This window comes from Pelecanus crispus, chromosome 8, assembly GCF_030463565.1.
Source record: "Pelecanus crispus isolate bPelCri1 chromosome 8, bPelCri1.pri, whole genome shotgun sequence".
NCBI classification, from domain to species: Eukaryota; Metazoa; Chordata; class Aves; order Pelecaniformes; family Pelecanidae; genus Pelecanus; species Pelecanus crispus.
The window spans coordinates 35,264,785-35,285,405 of NC_134650.1; the positions used below are offsets into that span (position 1 = coordinate 35,264,785).

Sequence of the window (20,621 nt, forward strand, 5' to 3'; positions counted from 1 at the left end):
TTCAACATAACTAAAACAAGTATAAATTGAAAAGAACCTGGGAATACAAAGAAGGAAGTATGTTGTTGTTTGGTGAACAGCACTCACTGGAGCAGTACTGCAGGTGATGGTCTATACAGCAATTCTTTTCTGGAATGCAATTCCACTGATCTACAAGACTCAGCGTCTTGTCTGGTATCTGAGCTGCCTTTCCTAAGTTGCATCTTCCCATCATTCTTTATTGTAAATAGACAACGCTACTCTCCTGAAGTTTTGTGGTAAAACAGGGTATGATAGCAGTATAGAGTTACTGACTGTTAAGCAGTGACAAGTTTTGGTTGTCCACCTGTTACTAAAATGTTTCAGCATGTATCAGCAAGTTCTACTGCCCAGTAGTCAACAGGATCCCTTTTTTGAAACAAATACATATGACCCTTGTGATGGGGCATGTATATCACAGAATCTGTAGCCAGAAAAGAACCAGTACTAGTAAAATTGTTGAAATATTTCAGTTTCATTTGACCAGTTTATACTGCCGTTCACCTTTCCTCGACCCCATACATTATTTTGTTAGGTTGGCCAGTCCCACTGTAGACAGCTTTCAAATGTAATCGGTTGCAAGCCAGTTTGTACCAAATTCTGTGTGGGCTTGCCAGGCTATTGGAGTGGCTCCCACTAGTACCATCGTGAAAAGGCATGGAAACATGTGTCTCCACAAATGCAGTAGCCTGCATTCTCAGAGTTTAAATTAGTCTGTTCACCGAGATGGTACTTACTGCATAGTGTCTCAATGTAAGCTAGTGATTGGCCAAAATCAGAATCTTGAGACTGTCTGACTTGCAGCGTAGGAGTTTGGGTCTAAACAATCTGTATAGTTATCCCGATGCATTTGTTCAGATTTTGTCGGATTCAGAGATTTATATTATACATACAATTCATAGGCTGTTTTGTCACAACAGAGCAAGGTATTGACTTTCCTGTCTGTACAAAGTGTTTATCTGGACTGCTTAGTGTTTTCATCCTATATACCGCAGGTAATTTTACTACTGGTCAGAATAGAGAAAATTTTGTGAAAAGCTGGTCTTCCTCCATATGCTGTGGAATTATTCAAGATGTACTTGGTGAAACTTCTCTCTCTTCCAAATGTGATTCATGTCTGTCATCCTGTGGCTCTAAGAAGATGTGTTGCAAATAAGTATGTCCACTTTGAAGGATAGGTTACTGCTGAGTCATTTTCTTTAAAGTCAGTGTTACTTTGTAAGGGTTAGGTTTCCCCTATTCTCTTTCCCTGTAATGATCTTCTTTCCTGCATATGTTATCTTTCTGAGATAAGATTTCCTTCTGTCAGCATTTAATGTCACGTAAGCATCATCAAGCTGGTAATTTCATGTTGGTGGATGTGGTGGTTACAGAGTGGTCATTGTTTCGGAAGACACTGGTCAGAAAGGGTGCAAAACGTTGTAAACCCATTCACAGTGATGGGAATCAAACACTCAGCAGAGTGGAGAGTAAAAGGTTGTGCTTTGTTAGGAAGGCGTTAAGTACCTGCTGCTGCTTTGGGATGTGTGGGGGCCTGGTTAGATCTCCAGGAATCTGAAATAGGGAGGTTTTGCCTCAGCATTACTTTTTCCTTGCTGTCTGCTCTAAGAGTCAAGAAATTCTTTTCAACATTGTGGTGCAGAAGGCTAAGTGTAAGAATTGACTCTATTTGCTTTTTTCCTTCTTATCCTCAGCTGCTTATGGCTAAGAATTTCATTTTACAGAAACTGAGCCTGTGAATTCATACTTAAGGTAGTGCTATATGCTTTTGACTCTCTTCAAGAGGATCAGTCAGTACCAAATTCATTCAACTGATTCCAAGTATTTGTATGCATTTGCAACAGTATGTTACAAATTCAATCCAGGGATGGATTTCATTGCATCATTATCTGCAGATTTTTGCAGCCAGATGTGTTTCCTGTACCTTACCATACACTTATTAATATATGGGACCATCATTCAGATGATGGTCTGAATATTTCCAGAACGTTTTACAGTATTTCTGTTTTCCAAGATGGTCAATAGTTAAGTCTGGCCCTCACAGGCATGGCAGAGGACCTCATGAGAACATTTTGGCTGAATTTCTGATGACGTTCATGAGGCAGAGGAGCAGCGGCTGCTGTGCTGGTAACAGAAAGAGAGACAGACTAGTTCTAGGGCAAGGCAGCCTTCAAAATCAAGTGAGCATCATGTGTCTGTATGTGTATAATTTAAAAGAAAAAGAAAAAAAGCTAGAACTTCAGCACAGCCTGTCTCTCCAGTATGAGAAGTGAAGCAAATGAATACGGCCTTGAATACACTTTTTAATTTTTCAACACTGTATTTTGCCAACTTTAGTTCACTCTGTTGGCTGTTCAGTCAGACCGTTTTTAAAATAAAAGGGAGTACATGGTTGAATTATTTATTAAACAAAAGGTGCTTCTGTGCATGCAGACTACCTGGGTTTTGAATTTCTTTTACCATTGGAGTTGACGAAAGTGCATTGCTAATAAGTTAAGAGATGGAACAACCCTCCTTCTTCTAAAATAAGTCTTCCTTTGTCTCTGAGGCAGACAGTAAGCTAACTTGTGCCTGTCCAGTCATAGAAGACTGCCCAATCTCATTCCAATGTCTTAATTTTGACCTTAGTGTGAAGTTGTTTCCTCAGTTTGGTAGGCTCCCTAGAGACAAAATGTTACTAATTCTGGTAAAGTGCTTGCAAATAATTTAATCTGTATTATCTCCTAATTTTATAGATGCTTCTGATGGGTTAATATGTGTATTTGCTGGGGAATAATGTGGAATAACTGTAAACAAGTAGAAGGCGGCTTGCAAAAACTTTGTACCGTGTTACCATCAGCGTTTATGTCCCTCGAGGTTGACAGTTCATCTTAGGGGGGTGATAAGGACTTTGTACAACTGCCTTTGCTTTGCTCAGTCCCCATTACTGCCTCTGTGTTGGTGTTCCAGATTTGTACACAGCCAGTGTTTCTTGTATTTTCAGAGGAACGTGGCTTCCAAGTGCCTGATCTTTTTTTTTCTCTTGTCCCTTTCCCCAGAAGAAAACAACTGCTAGCTTCTGACTACACCGTCTGGACTTCAAATCCCTTTGGCCGATGGTCGCAGGGAAAGCACTGTCAGGCTGGGAAACAGAGGGGCCTTCCGTCAGTCTGGGAGCTGTGGTCTCCATAGCTTGCTTAAAAATTAGTGGGCTGTTTTACCTCGTATTGAAGGAGGAATTAACTCACTGAATCTGAGGGAACATCTGTCTGAGAGGTTGATATTTCTCATCGCTGATGTGGGACTTGATAACTGTCTAGGATTATAGTGATATAAGAAGTGTGGTGCACTGCAAAAGGCCGGCTATGGCAGCAAAGAGCTTTAGCGGAAGGTTGATGAGACCTGCCAGGACTCTGAAGAGCTCCCAGCCACACCGATGTGTGGGAGGGTGATTGTGAGCCTGTAGCTTTCCTGTGGAAGGAAAGCAGCGAGCAGTAGCGAGCGGCTGGGCACACCCTGGCTTTGATAGCTACAGATGGAGACCTAAAAGATTGCAGGGCCACAGTCCAACACCAGCACATGTAAAATAAGGCTCAGGATTTAGATAACTCTGTTCCAGCATACTGACGTGCATGGCCACAGTCCAACTCCAACACATGCAAAATTAGTTTCAGGATCATTCCAGCATACTGAAGCCTATGCCTAAACCACTTATTGCCACAAGCTCAGCTAAATCAGAGGAGAGCGTTCAAAATAGTATTTTTTCTCTTTTTTTTACTAGGATAGTTCAGATGAAAAAATTTATATTTCATAGTAGAAAAGGGAAACTGGTTTATTGATATATCAGCTCCATAGCCAGCATTTCATATTTTTTATAGCCTATAAATAGCATGTTATAGTATCAGTGTACTTTAAGGCTATTTTACAAAACATGGATACAGGTTGACCTAGTAATGTACATTGAGATACGTCACTAGTATAAAAAAATTAATGAGCCCATTCATATGATACCATGTTTAAAGACATCGTGGTCTCAGTGTGCCCACAATACATTGTTAAACCAATGAGGAAAAAAAAATACAGAACAGTTAACGGATTCCTTCTCAAGGTTAGAAGTAATGAATTTAATCAGTATTTTCCTGTTATAACAAAACTCATGTAATTAACATATTTTATTTATAGAAAAAGGGTGCTAGTAAAATAGATTCAGCAGTTCAGAGTTGCTCATAAATATTTCTTCAAGTACAGCTCATTTTTTGTAAAATGGGGAAAGAAGTTGGAAATTATACTGAAGTGGCATATACCAAAGAAGTTAAATGGGAGAAAAATTACTTACAAAGGTATTTGTATTAGCTCAAAGCAGTCTTAGTTTGAAGGCAGCACTGGAAAGTAAAAAGTAAGAAAATACAGGTGCTGGAAATGTCTATGCTATCATAGTCTGTCCAAATGTTGTAACACACTCTGTGACATCATTCACTTTTTGGAAGCTCTGTCAGCACCTCTGTAATCAGTAATCTGTAAATGGAATGACAGTCTTTAATTCTTTCTCATTTTGTTGAGGGGGAAATTAGTAATTTAGCTACCTGTACAGTTGTTTTTATGTGACTGATTCTATTGTTGGTTTCTTTCTTACTGGCATCTACAGAAAGATATTCCTGTGACATTTTAAATAATTTACATTTTCCATTATCAGAATGAATTTTTATAAAATCTCATGACCTGCTAACGGCACTTCTATGCTAATTTTGCCAACCTGTGATAAGATAATAATAATGAAAAGGGGTTTTCTTAATCAATAGTATGCAAAAACTTCTCCAATGATACCCGATGCCGTGAGAGCTACTTGGGGCTTACACTACGTGTAAGCAAGTCTGTGGTTCTGACTTGAAAAAATTATTTGTTTGTTTTTTGGTTTTGTTTAAGCCCAGCAACTCAGGGTGAAACTTGGCTAGTGTAGTTGTTAAATATTTCCATGCAAGTACTCAAAAGATTTTAAAAGATACTAATGGATTTTGAAAACTATGTGGAGTTGGGTGTTAATTTGTGCCTTTTAAAATCTCACAGACTCTGCATTGTTGGGCACATGGGAAGAACCTAGAGAAAATAGGTTCAGTACCACTCTCTTCCACCTAGATTCACCATCTTTCTTACAGTTTACTGACACCGTCTTGGGATTTTCTTCATAGTGTAGCCTGTACACTGTACCAAATGGTTCTGTTTGTCCCACATGTAGTTTAGGAACAAGAAAGAGGTCACAATGAAGTACACCTTACCTGTTTGGTTTATAGGTATGTAGAGATGCTAACATGTGGAACAAACAGGATAAGTATGGAAGCAAGAAGGCGGCAATATATTCATTCGCAGAAGTCCAGTTAATGGTTATTTTAGTTGATTAGCTAGCAACTTCATTTTCTCCCTCATGAAATTGCCTCCACAGATCCTTACTTCTGGAGCTTAATCAGCAGTAGCAATCCATCCCAGGAGTGGGAGATCAGGAGTACTTAATTAAAGAGGGACTGTAAGGCAACTCTCCCAAATTGGATATCTGATCTAGCCTTGGCATCAGGAGAGCAATGCTAGGTAAAAGTGTTTATCAAGCTCCATGTAGCCACTCTGCAAATCTCAGAGATGGGAATATGATGCAGACAGCCTGTAGAAGCTGCTATAACCTGAGTAGTGTGAGCTTTAAGGCCATCTGGTACCTGAACACCTGCCTACAAATAACACATACAAATCCAAAAGATGCTCCAGTTGGATAGCTTCTCTGCTTAGATTCCCCACTGGAATTTTCTCCAAAAGGAGTAAACAATCTGTATGAAGTGTGGAAAGACCTCCTCTTCTCTGGTCAGTAATCAAGTGCCCATTTCAAATGTAGGTGGCAGTATCAAAGCTAACACAGGTGAGTCAAGAGTTTGGGTAACAAAACTAATGAGACAGGCTTACATGAGAATCACAGACCGCTGTTGGCATGAACATTTGGTAAAAATCCAGAATATACTAAGCTTTTTTTAAGAAAAAGAGGAGAAAACCATGGAAAGTATGTGGTATGGAAGGTTCGGGAGCTAACATTGCTATCAGAAGTATAAATGAGCACCAGAGTAAATTCTGAGGTTCAATGACAAAGAACAGTGGCAAAATACCAAGGAAAGATCTACGAGTACATATTAAAGCCCAGCACTGTTGATCCAAAGAGTAAGTATCAGCTTTGCTTGTGAAGATACATATTCTGGACAGAGAAGTACAATAAGGTGTTCTGGCAGCTCAGATGTGCACTTCTGAAGAAAGCAAGAACAAGCAGAAGCTCATCGCTGAGAGTAACTAGTGTTAAATTCAAGATAGCAAACCGACCCATCGTTCTGATAAATGACGAAGTACATCCTCTTCTAAAGCATCCACTTTTCCTTTGGAAAGATTATACAAGTCTAGTGGAATTTCATGAACCTCATCTGGCAAACTTGGTGATTTGGGATCTCAAATGCTTTGATCTATACAGTCAAATTAAGGAAGTGGGATTTCAAAGCCATGATTTTGGAGTAGCAGAACTGAAAAGTCAGTGAAGGAGTTGTATGGTGGAAGAGTCTTGCACGTGAAGAGCTTAGGAAAGAAGATAGCAGGAGTTTGAAACAAACCAGCAAAAATGGTGTTAGAGGGAACAATGTAGTGATCCGTGGTCATTTGCTGCAAGCTCAGGTCTCATTAGGTAGCTGGAGGTTCCAGGATCTAGTGGTGATACCATAAAAGTGAAGACTGTTTAACCAAAGATAAGCATTCTCATGGCCATGCTCTGTGTGTTTCTGATGTTTGTTGGCTTCATTGAAAGACTGTGCATAGGTCTGACTGCATAAGTTGCAACTTACACCTTTTACTTACACCATTTGTGCATGTGTGTGTGATGCCTTAAAAGTCATGAGCACTGGAAGACGATGAAGAAGTTTTGCCTGCATGTGCATATATTAAAAAAAATTCTTCACCACTCTTTTCAGTTTCATTTTGATTCAATTTTATCAAAATTAATATTTCAATAATATGCTAAGGTCCTGATTCAAATCTAAGTGTTGAAGTTTCATTGAATTCAGTAGGACTGGAGAGGTATACAGTAGCGAGATTAAAGTTTTAAGCTTACTTTCTTCTCATGCTGAGCTAAGAATGTGTGTGATGGTTTGGAGAGTAATGATATTTAACTTTAATCTTCTTGGGGCATGGACAACATTCCATTGATTTTGTACAACTGAACTCAGTATTGCTGATTAATAAAACAATAATACAGAAAATGAACTATTTTGTGTTTTATTAACAATTTGCATTTCATCTAGTATTTCATTTTAAATAAGTATAAAATCATACTCTCAAATGTTAAGATGTAATTGCTGATCATGTATCTCTTTGTTCCAGACACTTTTATAAAAGTGTATGTATTATGTATGATGTGACCTTCAAATGTCATGAATGCATTGTGCAATAAACTGTCAATATTTGTGGCTATAAGGTACTAGATGACTTTTACAATAATTGGAACAGCTTTATTAAAAGCTTGGATCACTCAGCTGGTTAAAGAGAAAGACACAAGCCAATGTTCATCTGGGAGTTTCCTTCTGCCAACTGTTAAATGAAAGATATTGTAAGGTGCTTAAGATGTCTTCTTTCTTTAAAACAAAAGATACAGTTAAAAAGGTCTCATGCAAAAAATGTTCTCTCCAAAAGATCATTTTTTTCCAATATGCTTAATTTTCAGTCCAAACTGAGCTCTGTAAGTTAATGGCAAGTAACCAACTCTGGTTTTTAAGTACTACATCTGATTTTCTGTGTCTTTTGGTCACACGATTCTTCAAACAAATCAGGCAGCTAAAATGATGTACTTGGAAACTGTGTTTGAACTTTGATTATCTTAAAAGGTTTTAAAGTTTTAGAACAATTTGAAAAGTAAGACTGCTAAGAACTCCAAAAACTCTGTAGGGAATTTGATTAAAATGAAAAAAGAGGATAAGAAACACTTTGTGATAAACAAAAGCTTAATTTTGGTTAAGTGTCTATTGATGTCTCTTTGTGCTGTATATACAGCTTCTTGTGTGTTTCTTAGAATGTGTACCGCAGTGAAAAGTTTTAAGGTATAACCAGCATTTGCATACATGCAGTATTGTCATGCAAAGTGTTTTGCACCCATGGGGAGTGAAAACCACTGATCTTCAAGTACGTCATGTGCTCCAGGTATGGGCTGAAGGTGTGTGTGTGCTGCCCCCAAGTCACCAGCCTACCAGTTGCTGAGAAATTGCTTAGAATATTTTGGCTCCCTTTCTCTTGTGTTTGACATAATGCCTAGATAGTTCCCCTGTAGCCTGAGGTATTGGCTATGACTGCCATTTGCCCACTTCTAAATGTTGCAAGTCTTACCGCATATAAATGGTTATGGGCATTTTACTTCAGTTTAATTTAGATTGTATTTTAAGTTTAAATCTGCTAATGCACTAATCAGTAGCAGAGGCAGGGCAGTTTGTGCCTTTTGTTTGCCTGTGTGGTTCAGAGAGCTAAGTGGGAAGTCTGATGTCAGAAGCGGTAACTTTTTATTTACCAGTGGAACCTTTGGTATAATCTTTATTTCTAATAATACAAACAATGTGAATGCTGCTTTCTCACTAGTAGGCCTCCTTTCCAATTCTCTTCTAAAATAGCTCTCTGTTTAAACAAATTCACTGCCAATCCGTGTTAATGCCTAGCAGTTTAAGATTCCCATATATGGTCATTATAAAACCTAAATCCTTGATGAAACAATAGAGACAGCAAGTTGTTCGTGACCTAAGACATTAGTAACTCTTTCCCGAGGCCTAAAATATAACTGTAATATTTAGTAATACTAGACTCCTTCATTTTAAGCCATGAACTTCACTAGCAAAAAAGTGTAGCGACATCTGGTAATAGGATTCTAATTCCAAATTAGGAGCACTGGGCCAGATCCTGTTCTCATTTACATTGAAGCATATTAATTGAAGCTAGTTCAGGTAGCTAGAAAAATATGGTTAATGATATCCCTAGTTATATTCCTATTTTCGGTATTATTAAAGCTTTCTCTAAGGAATAGGCAAGAAAGGTAAAGCATGTTTTCCCAGAAACTTTGCGTATCCTATACTGCTTCCCAGGGAACGAGGTGGTTGAGTCCAGGCATACTTGTGTAGAGGTGGCAGCACTGACAGGATTAACACACTGAGTATCTTCTAACTCCCTTCTTTACATTAGATTCAGGATATAATTTTTGCTGCCACAAGATGGGCTAATCTGGGTGGTTTATAGATCATCAAAAAATAACCATGGTCACTACCACTACTCGTTGCACCATGTTTCATTAACTTTTACAGTCAGTTCTAAAGAACTACAAATATTTTGAATTTCAGAAATGTATGAAAACCTGGGATTATATGCAGCTTTAAAGGCTTCTGGCCACATTTTCAAAGGGTTCTTTAATAACGTCTGAAAAATGTGCAAGAGCAAACACATACTTGTAAGTGTGATTACCTATTTTGTGAGTTGATTACCTTTTCCATGTGATTGCCTGGTTTTGGCTAATTTGGCAATCCTTGTGTCGACAAATTCCAACTGACTTCATTGATAATTTAGTCTGCCTTAGGACTGCAATTTAGCTCCTTTGAACATGAAAGTACCTCTTTGTGAATCCCTGCACTTTCACATACACGCAGCAAATAAATACTCTGGTAGAATTTATGGGACATGTATGTAGATGCTCCTTTGAAAATTTGGCTGCTAACATGACTGAAGTCAGTGCTGCTACCTAACCAACCGAAACCAGGTTTCTTTTTGCAAAAGCAATGAATCCTTTTCTAATCATGTTTGTAGACTCATCCCAGACAGGTAGACCAGTCACACAGAACGTATATGAAAATTTCAAATAATTCTTTTTCTTTTGCTCTTCATATGACTGGCTAGATAGCTTGTGCTTTGAGTACACGGATTCACTATCCACCTAAATTTGTCTTCTCTTTCCTGGAAATACCCACTGAAGTTGGCATTGTGCCTCTATAGCGTCTCTGTCCTTGTACTGAGGGCACTGCCAGCCACGGCAGTGGCTCATTTCTGGGTAGATCATTTCTGATACCTAGTAAGATACCTGCTGTAAAAAAAGATTCACAGGTCACTTTCTTTTAACCTGCTACTGTAAAAGTGCTCCTGGCTCAAAACTGTTTATTGGGATTATCTAGCTCTGTGGAAATTTCTTTTCCAGGTACCGTGGGGATGTGAAAGCAGCCTGCAGCACTACATGGGTCATCTCCATGCTAGGCGAGGAGTGGTAGCCTATCCTGAGAAGTGGGCATCTGTCTGAAGAAGGGCTAGTCCTTCAAATACTGATTTTATGGATTGCTTAATTTTAATTTCAGTCTGTGTGGCAAATAGATTTGCTCACACTTTGGCCAAATCGGCTCTTTGGTTATGTGGCTAATTGCCACCTTCTGATACAGATGTTAAAGTGAACTTTCGTTCCTTGCATTTGTCCCATGAGAATATGCACACAGTTATTAAGTGTAACTGAGGCATGGTAGGCAAGAGATGTCCCTGTCGTACCACCCCAGAAGCTGCTTCATGGCTGAATTCCTCTGTGTCCTGTGCCACGGAGCGGTATCTGCCTGCCCAGCAGATACAGCGTACGTAGCAGCTGGAGGTCTCACAGCTATTGCCTTCTCCTTACGCTGACACAAAGACCGGTCTCATACATAGAACTGAATGTTGCTTTTTGCACTTCCGTCCATGATTTTTGCTGTGAACAGATGCTTTCAAAGTGAAAGGAAAGGTCAGCGAAAGTAAGTTCAGAGACAATGCTCAGAAGCCTTGCATCTAGCATGTACATCTATACAATATTTTATACTCTGTTCTGTTATTTCCTGCACTCAAATCAGGAAAGGTAGGGATGGAGAGGAAGACGTTCAGGACGTAGACCTGCCTGTAATGGAAGTAGTAAAAAAACCCGTCTAATCTCACGTGCATCGAGTGCACATCATGTAGACCACATAACTCAGTGAACCACAATGGCTGCAAGATAAGTAACTGTTCTCTTTCCTTCCTGATCTTTTATCCTCAGAATTGAGGAGCCCAAAAACCATAGCTCAAATCCCGAGTAAATCATAAATTAAATTAATTTGCTGGGTCTAATCCTAGTTGTGCAGGTCTGTAAACTGTTACTACAGTTTCGCACAATTTAACAGAACTGGGAGTTTCTACTTAGGAAGGGTGTCTCAACAGCAGGAGAAAGGGGACATCAGAGGCTGTGGAATCCACACATTATTGGTAGAGCTGAAGGTTTTTCATTCCTCACATACACTGTTGTTGGCGTAGTCTGTATTCACCAGTTTACTTCTTAACTTTTTCTTTGCTGATCTCTTCTCCTTTTTCTGTCACTTTTTTCCCCCTTTACTTTAGATTAAGAGACTCAGTATAAAGAAACCTTGGTAGCAGAGTCAGAGAGACTTAAATGCAATTTGAAGTTAAGCACATTTTAAACTTAAGTGCCTTGACAAATAGGTATGGTTTGCCAAAATGAGGCCCTAGTAAGAAGTTGGGGTAGCATTTGTGGGGGGAGTCGGCAGCCTTGAACATATCTTTTCATTGTTTGAAATAAAAGAACTTAGATGTAAAGCTGCTCATTCAGGTAGCGATGGCCTCCAGCGCTTCGGTGGGCTTTGTAGGCAGAGGAATTCAAAAGAAAACCCCTCAGCCCAGCTTTAAAGTCTTAGGAATGCTTTCACTGTGGGAAGAAAAATTCTTCAAGGTAAGGCCCCTGTTGGAGCAAAGCCTTTGGAGCTATCTACTGTATGTCTACTTAAATCTAAAAGAAAACTCTTCAGACCACCCACATCTTTCTTTGCTTCATTGTTGTTTTCAGTTTGCTTTTTCAGAGGGATTAGTGCTAGAGTAAACTCCATCGTCTCGCTGCCTTGAAAAAATTCAATTTTGTGTAAAGTGAAAATTAGACTCTTAAATCTGCAAAGCGAGCTGTTTATCTTACAAATTTATTCTTTTTTATTGGGCCGCACATATTCTAGATAGAAAGATAAAAGGCAAATGGATAACAGGCCATCATTTAGAGTGACATATAGCAAAACATAACTAGTAGACTTATTCGGTAAATTCCTCCTAAGTGGCTTGTTAGCTTTATCTATATATTTATCTATAATGCTCATATAGTATTTATTGAAAACCAAAATAAAATCCTGCAGTTTATCATGATGCATTCTGTATTTTGCACTTCAGAAAAATCTTTTTTCACTCAGGAATTCATTTTTTTCTGAAGCAGCTTAAGACATGATTATATACAACTTTTGAGGAGAAAAAAAAGTGGAAAATCTAAACTCTTTAGGAAGATTGGTATTATAGACTAGCACCTATCTATGTTTTCCTGGACTCCTAAAGACAAAATGAACTCCTTCAGTATGTTACTTTACATACTTGTGAATAATTCCAAATGACAGTTACTAGCTTTCTAACTTAAATATTGTGCTTTAACTCTGCAATCTTAGAACAATCAGAAAATGTTAAACAAGAATGTGATGTGAAAATTACCAGATTTTGCCTTTTGAAAACTAGCAATAGCTTGATTACATACGTGACTAAGATAAGCATTTTTATATATATATGTTTTATCACTCTATCATCCCTTTCTTTCAGCTTTAAGTGAAACATTTTAGAGGGACCATTTAATAATAAATAGTGAAATGCCTGTTAGTGTTACCTTTTCCAGAAATGTGTTATTTGGGTCTCTGCTACTGTGTGAATAGTTTTTATTAGAGCCAAATGTTTAAGTCTTTCTTATGTCCCATCACTTCCGTTTAAAAGGCAATGCTGTGTAAACTGCACTATATTTTCCAACAGCTTTAGTTACGTATCAAATGGGTAAAGACAGAACATTTTTAGTCAGTAATTTATGGTTGAAATAATCAAGACTCTGCATGCAGATTTTAACTATATGCTCCCCACCTCAATATAACCCAGATAGCTCAGCTTTTGCATAGGGGTGTGATGATGTGTCCATGTGTATTGCACCTCTGTGGCATGCCAGTATCATAAGTCTGGTTCAGAATTTCAGCATTTGCTACGGTCCTTTTTGGTGAAATCGTGAATTGATACATGTATATGATATTACATGACCCTGTAAGTACAAGGTGATAGATGAGTCCTGTGTGGTTTGAATAATGACTTTTTAAAAATGCCCTACATTTTTGCAATTTTCATGTCACTCTTTTATAAGTTATTTTGTTCATAGCCTGCTTGGATAATAGCAGCTTATTCAAGATGGCTGAGAATGACTGTTTCTTTATATCAGGAGAGAGAAATGTCCTGGAGTCTCACCCATTGTACTACGAAGCAAAGAATAAGCGTAGCTGTGAACACCAAAGGAGAAAACTCAGGAGCTGCGGGTGAGAGGGAGAAGGAATTCCCCCTCATCTGACCAGTTTTTTCATTGCCCTTCCCATGATATTAGGTCACTCACTAGGTTGTGTGTTGTAACTCTAATGCTGAAACGTTGCAGAAGGAAGTTGATTAGCCTTGCGTGCAGACATCACCACTGCTGTTGGACCCCCCCCGTCACTGCAATTCTGTTGTTTTGGGAGGTTTTAATATACTGATGTGAACTTTTTCCCTCTAAAGGCATACAGATTTTCACAATACTTATAAATTAAATAGATTCAACAAAACAACAATCTAAAACTTTTGGGGGAAAAATTAATAGGAACTAAGCAAAAGAAGAAATCAAACCAGCTGCTGACACAGCTGTTTCTTTTCTTGTATAATTCAGTTCAATATAAAGGTACCATATGCTGCTTAAAATGATGATAGGAAAGATGAAATAATTTAAGACAATAACAAGAAAATACATGAATTGTCAGCATTCTGTCAGATTTAAAGAATGAAATAGACAGGTGTAGTATTGACATGTTTAACTTTGTGTTGCGTTAGCAGTTTTAGTGAGAACAACTTCTGACATGTGCTGAAGTGATGTGAGAACATTTCTGTGTTGCAGACATTGGAGAAGAAGCTGGGAGATCTGTAGGAGTCCAGCAGCCAGCTTTACTGAGAGACAGGAGCCTTGGTTCTGCCATGAAAGACTGCCCATATTGTGGAAAAACTTTCAGAACATCACATCACTTAAAGGTCCACTTGAGAATACATACAGGTGAGAGGAACAAGTGAGCAGAGCACTGTGGACACATGCCATGTCGGGGGGGGGGGGGGGGGGGGGTTGACATAATATGTGGCTAGGAGCCTTAAATCCTGCTGTAGATTTTGACTTAGTAGTTAGAGAAAGTCTTTTGAGAAAGATATATGACAGTCTTAAATAAAAGCACAAGGAATGTGTTGTTGGATAAAGACCACTTTAATAGAATCATCTTTTCCCAGTTGAGGTTATTTCTGTCTCCTTCCCTGCTTCATCACTGTTTCCTTCAATTACCCTTGTCCTTCAATAGGCATAAGCCTATTGGTTTCAGACTTAGTTATACTAACTGCTTCAAAGGCCTTCCTTAGCATCTGCTTAGGGATTCTGTATGTTTTTTTAAGAGTTACTATTTTTGTTCCATTTAGCATGCTCATTTTTAACCTTTCACTATTCATATGAATACATCAGCTTCATGGATCTGCATTTTTTTTTCACTAGAACTCGCCCAACTTAGTACTTGTAAGCAGTAAAACTTATCATGTTTTGCACCGTAGTAAAACTTGCCATGTTTTATTTTAGTAACAATCACAGCATTTCTACCCTACAGAGACTTACTACTGGTCTGGATTTGGCTGGACTGCTCTCAATGCTAGTAAACTATAACCACTCCATTTAAATTGTAATACCTTGTTTGCTTAGAAGTATGTATGTGCATGGTAAGGTTCATGTAGAGACACAATATATCTTTAAGAAGACTTACTCTACCCATAATTAAAATCTGGCATACAATGTTGATATCCTCAGGTCCTGTTGTGACATCACTAGAAATTCTGTACATGGCCAATATGATACTGTTTTCTTCCAAGTCTTAGGTATTATAGTAGGCTTTGGGAGAGTATGAGAAACTGGATCTAAGATACTTCTCTTTGGAAACAGACATAGTGGGCACTATAATGGTGGAGTCATTTTCTTTCTAAACCATTTTAAATTAATTTCAGAATTTTACTGCTACTTTTCTAATTGATAGGTAAAATAAATTGCATGAAGAAATACTTTCCAGTTGTACCTCCTACTTGAAAAACTTGACTTTTAATTTCACTGAAGTACCAGATAAGCAGTATTTTCCTCCCTTCCCAAAATCAGCAGTCACGTTTCTCCTATGTGCTTGTGCAGATGTAACACTTAATGTTGGGTTTGCAAATGGGAGGCCTGATTTTGAAAAATGGAAAATAAAGGCTGAAAATTATTTAAAGAAAAAATTTCATTGTTGAGATGGGAAAGTTTGTTCATTGGTCTTTTATTCTTCTTTCTTTGGATTGTGGAGTAGGAGTATACCACACTGGTTTGATCTGAATTTTAAGATTTGGCACCCTAATGTAGGTTTGTCTGATTGGATTGCAAACCATTTAGGGCAGGGATATTCCATGTGTTTGGACTTTTTAAAAAAAAAAGAAGAAACACAATGAAAACCCTATTTATGTGCTGTCTTTTGCTTTATTATATAGTGGTCATTTTGTTCTTGTTTTAAAGATGGCAGTGATTACGCATTTGGTATTTGTGGCTTAGAACTAATGGAAAGTAAATTAATTGCAATGGAAATATTCCATAACACTTGCATATTAAAACTGACTAAACAAAATTAAAACAAGAAAAAATAAACCATGTATAAAATAAGGGGGAAAAAAAAAAGAACACATCATACAGACTGCTGAAACAACATTTGCAATATATTTAAAAATCATTATAATTTTAAAATAGATAAAGATCAGTTTCCATTAGGTTGAGAACAAAGTATTTGTAAATAATGACAAGAGTATGTTTAAATGGAGCAATGTTTTACATATTGGAAATAATCCTAATAATTATTATAAAAATGTAAATTGGCAAATTACTAGAGTTATTAAATAAAAATTAAGTTGCCTTGCAGTAAATGGAAATGATGTAATAGATACCAGTTATTAAACAAATATTGGTTAGCTCATACTTATCAGGGACAGTTTCCTGCCTTTTATGTCACACTCTGTCTTTATTATATGCCTGGATCATATAACTGACTGATAAAAAACACTTTACTGTGTTTCTCCACTACATTAACTCAATTACTGTTCTTGTTCTCACAGCACCTGTTTGTTAGAGATGAGCTCAAGCAGTTCAGCAGAAGTCAGATTCCTTCGAACATCTGTGTGTTTGGAGGCACACGAGTAGGTTGGTTTGGTATGCATGCCAAGACAAGACCCAAAGTCTGATCCAGCCAGGAGGTGCTTCTGTGGCAGTTGGCCCAAAAAAGCTAGAGAAGCCGTTTAATCCTCCATAAGAGAAGGAAGCTGTGCTCTGTTTTAAAAGAATTAGCTAGTGGCTTGGGTTGCTTCTTTTTTCCATTGGATATTTCATGGTTGCAACCGTCTCCACACTGAGTGTCAGTTTCTGTGTAGTTTGCTGTCACATAATAAGCTTCTGAAGGAAAAAATAAAAATCAAGGTTTTATTTAGCACGCTCAGTTGAGTCCCAACACAAAATTGTAGAGGACTTTTCTTCTTACCTAATTCAATGATATTCAGCCAGGAAGAGCTTTAAGGGGAAGATAGTAAGATATGATTTCTGGTTGTTCACATATGATAAGAAGAAAAGGGCATAATTACGTGAAATCAGTTTCTCCTCTTTCTTGCTCTAAAAAACAGTTGAAGGACGAGTCAGGTCCTTAGTATGACCCCAAAGGAAGAGAGGAAGGACTCGCAGGGCAAAATGCTTCAGAGTCCTGGGGCTTCGAGAGGACAGACAGAACTCTTGTAGCCCTCCTAGATGACTACTTTATGTTGATCAGTAAATAGAGGTGGGCTGTAGGGTTCTGCTTCTTCAGTTACCTACTTCAACTCACACAAATTCACTGTGTGAAGAGATGCAGAAACAAGGGCAAAACATGTATATGCACCAGTAGCGCATAGCAGACATAGAGTCATAGAATCGATTAGGTTGGAAAAGACCTTTAAGATCATCCAGTCCAACCATTAACTTAACACATGTGGGTGGACAGGCCACTTTGTGATTCAGCTTCCTGGTTATAAAATAATATATAATACAGCTGAGAACGTTATAACGCAGAAGGCTTAGAGATGCTCAGATTTTGTGAAACAGAAGACCCTCTAAGTATCTCAGACCCATAACGTGCCATATGCAGATGCTTCTAGAGTTTCCATTTTTCCCCTCTAGGGGCAGCAATTTAAGGTTCCTTCATTCAGGTAGCTGAGCATCTTCTTTACGTTCCCACTGAAATCAAATAAGTGGGTGTGGGTTTTACTTTACATGCCTAGGCCTTTGGACTGCACAGAAACAGTTAAGTGTAAAAAATGCAAATTTCTTATGTTCTACCTCTGGCAAGCAACACATTATGTAGCGGCTGGTTTCAGATTAGCTCTCGTACCTCTTTGCACCTTGTGTTAGCATTCAGAAGCTACTGCAGATGTCGGTCAGTTTGCGTTTGTGTGGTCATTAGGTGCTCAGGTATATTCCCAGTATGACTTGCACAGTTAAATCCTGTGAGTGATGAAAAAAGAATAATGTGCATGAGCAAAGTAGAGCCCTGAAGAAGGTTTGGGTTGTGCTAAAACAGAAGAAACCGAAGAAAGAGAGGGATAGGAAGAAAAAACTTGGCAGGGCTATGTCCTTTGACTGAGAGTATGTTACGATATGTATGACACACATCTTACATGTATTAGATGTGTTACATACATTTACAGTGTTACTGCATTTTCCCTTGGAAATTTGACAAGCCAATTTTAAAACTTGCTTAGATGAACTGATGAAATACAGTAAAAATGGTGCTGTTTTAAATGAATTCAATTCACATTTTCTTCCTAAAAAAAGACTGCCTGTTGCCATTCTCTGAAGGCGCTTGTAGTGGGATGAGCAATATGAATAATTAAGGAAAATGGGTATGTGTGCTCCAAGAGGAGACAATTTTGGTATTGAACATCCTTTATTCTTACATTTCTAAGATGAACTAAAAGAACTTTTCATTTCTCTAGATTTCTCCAGATTTCCCATCCTTAACATTGTACAGCATGCCTTTTCTCCTGTCTTAATGACATCCCAAACTTTGGTTGAAAATAATTGATTGAATTTAAATTTCCTTAAAAGTTTAAGAGGTAATGTTACAGTATAAATTTCCTACCAAACACTAAGTAGGGAAATATCCATTAGTGAAATTAACTACAGTTTCTAGGTAGCTAACAATGTGCAGTATACAGTAGGGCATGGCTAATGAACACTGCAGTGGGTGATATTTCATTATACAAATTAATGCTCACATTTTAATGGGAAAGTCACATAATGAATCTCAGCTTCAGTGACAGCAATTAGAGACACAGATTGTCCCCTTCTGGACAAGGCACTGTTTAGCAATAAGCAGCTGTGTAAAAAGTCTTCAGGTTTACAACATATATATATGCTTTGGGGGAATTAGTGTACAGTTTATATTAATGTGCTGAATCTTCCCTGCAAAGTAACAACCATATTTATCTCTCTGCATTTTAACTAAGTAAAGACATGTAAAAAGACTAAATAAATATTGCAGATGAGGTATAAATAAAGGAAAATATTCAATTATAAAACTTTATAAAAATTACAATACGTTTTTGTAGTGCCTAGTGCACAATTGAAAAATCTTTAATAAACTGAGTCAAAAGCATCAAAAGTCTGTCCTTTTACAGGGTAGGGGTAATTTCATCTTATGTAATAGAGAAAAATCACTAGTAAAGGAAAGTAGTAAAGAGAAGAAGTTAACTAGTATTTCTGACAAACAGATTAATTGTGTGGTGAAACATGTGCAGGATCCAAAAATAATCCTACAGAACCTTTGATATTCCATTTGGTATAAAAAGTGTGAAGTGAATGATTAGAATGATAAAAGAAATTACCGTGTAAGAATAGGCATAATAATGAACTAATTAAACCATACAGCAATTCATTTCTAAAATATCTACTGCACAATGGATAAAATAGGTTATCAATAACTGTTTCAATGGTAAAATAAAAATGCTGGAAAGTGTTTTCAATATTTTCATTAAGCAGTATTCTCTGGAATTATAAGATGTTTGATTTCATTTGCTTTGCATGAAAGAGAACTATAGGTTGTTTAGAAATGTATAGGGTCAAATTACGACTCACATTGTCCCTGACTGACTGTCAAAACCCCACTACTGGCTGCCAAAGCATTAGGTGTTGGGGTTCTTGTACTGATGCAGAGCCCTCTGTGCTGAGGAGCAGAGGGACATACTCCACAAACAAACTCCTTAAGAAACCTTATTTAAAAAGAGGAGGGGCATTCAGTAGGGAAGGGGAGTGTAGGATGCAGGACAGATTTTTAAGCAGCTGGATGTTAAGTATAAAAAATGAATAAAGCAGCCCACAGCACTAAATATAAATAGATACTTAAGAAGTACAGAGATTTGATAAGGGAAACTAAAAGTGATAGTAAAAATATGTATGTAGCTATGAGGGTTATGGAGAACAGTGTAAAATTCTGTAGATCTGGCAGGTTTAACAATTGGTATCTTGCTAATACTGGACAAGAAAGGATAGAAAATTATCAACCATGGTATAGAAGGCTAAATACTCTGCTATTCTGTTCTCAGAAAGAAGCACGATGATTTTTATAAGTATTTTCCAATGATACAGTTCTGCCATTAAGTAATGAGGCTGTTATGCTGTAGCCCACTACATTTTAATATTTTTTAGAAAGAATGAGACTAGATAACTTATAGATAAGGTCTTAAAACCCGTGGCTGGAGAGCTCTCCAAATCATTAAATTCATTTAAAAAAACAAGTCTTGGAACACACAACAAGTTCCAGAGCACTCAGAGTAGTAAAAAAGCTCTGGCTGTTCTAGTGTTTCCAAGAAGAAAGAATATTAAGACCTTGAAATTACAAATGGACTACCCTGACATAGGTTTTGGGTAAAATTACAGAATTCATTTGTTAACTAATTAAGAATTGGTAACATACTTAATTCAATTTATTTTATGAAAGTAAGTTTTACCAAGTTTCTCACTTTCTCTCAAGGCTTGTGAGAATAGCTTGTTCTATGTGACAGTCCGCCCCCCCCCCCCCCCCCCCCCCCCCAAAAAAACTCAGTATACAGAGATGAAGTGGCACATAAACTGGCAGTTCCACAGCAGTGCTTTCAGCTCCATCTATTTGGTATTTCATCATTATTTGGAAGAGTATATAAAATCACTGTTGATAAAATTTACCAATAGCACAAAAATGGTAAGATGCTAAAAATCATGGGGAGGCACTGATTAGTCACTTAGTCAAGTGGGCTCTTTTCAACAATATGAATTTTAAATCAGGAAAATGTAAAGGAACGAATCCTAGAGGCATTGATGAACTGGGCCTAGGATTATGGTAGAGAAGCAACAGAATATGAGCTCTTAGTTGATTGCTATAGCTATGGATGTAAACATAGTCTTGGAC

General features: G+C 37.7%; 1 protein-coding gene across 1 annotated transcript in view; it reads left to right on the forward strand.

The window, feature by feature from the left end:
• The window catches only part of ZNF536 (zinc finger protein 536), a 186,928-nt gene that overhangs the window by 37,464 nt on the left and 128,843 nt on the right, over positions 1 to 20,621 (forward strand). The window contains exon 2 of the mRNA XM_075715742.1: positions 14,015 to 14,167. Within this exon, the coding sequence (XP_075571857.1) occupies positions 14,015 to 14,167 (153 nt within the window). The remainder of the gene's footprint in view (positions 1 to 14,014; positions 14,168 to 20,621) is intronic.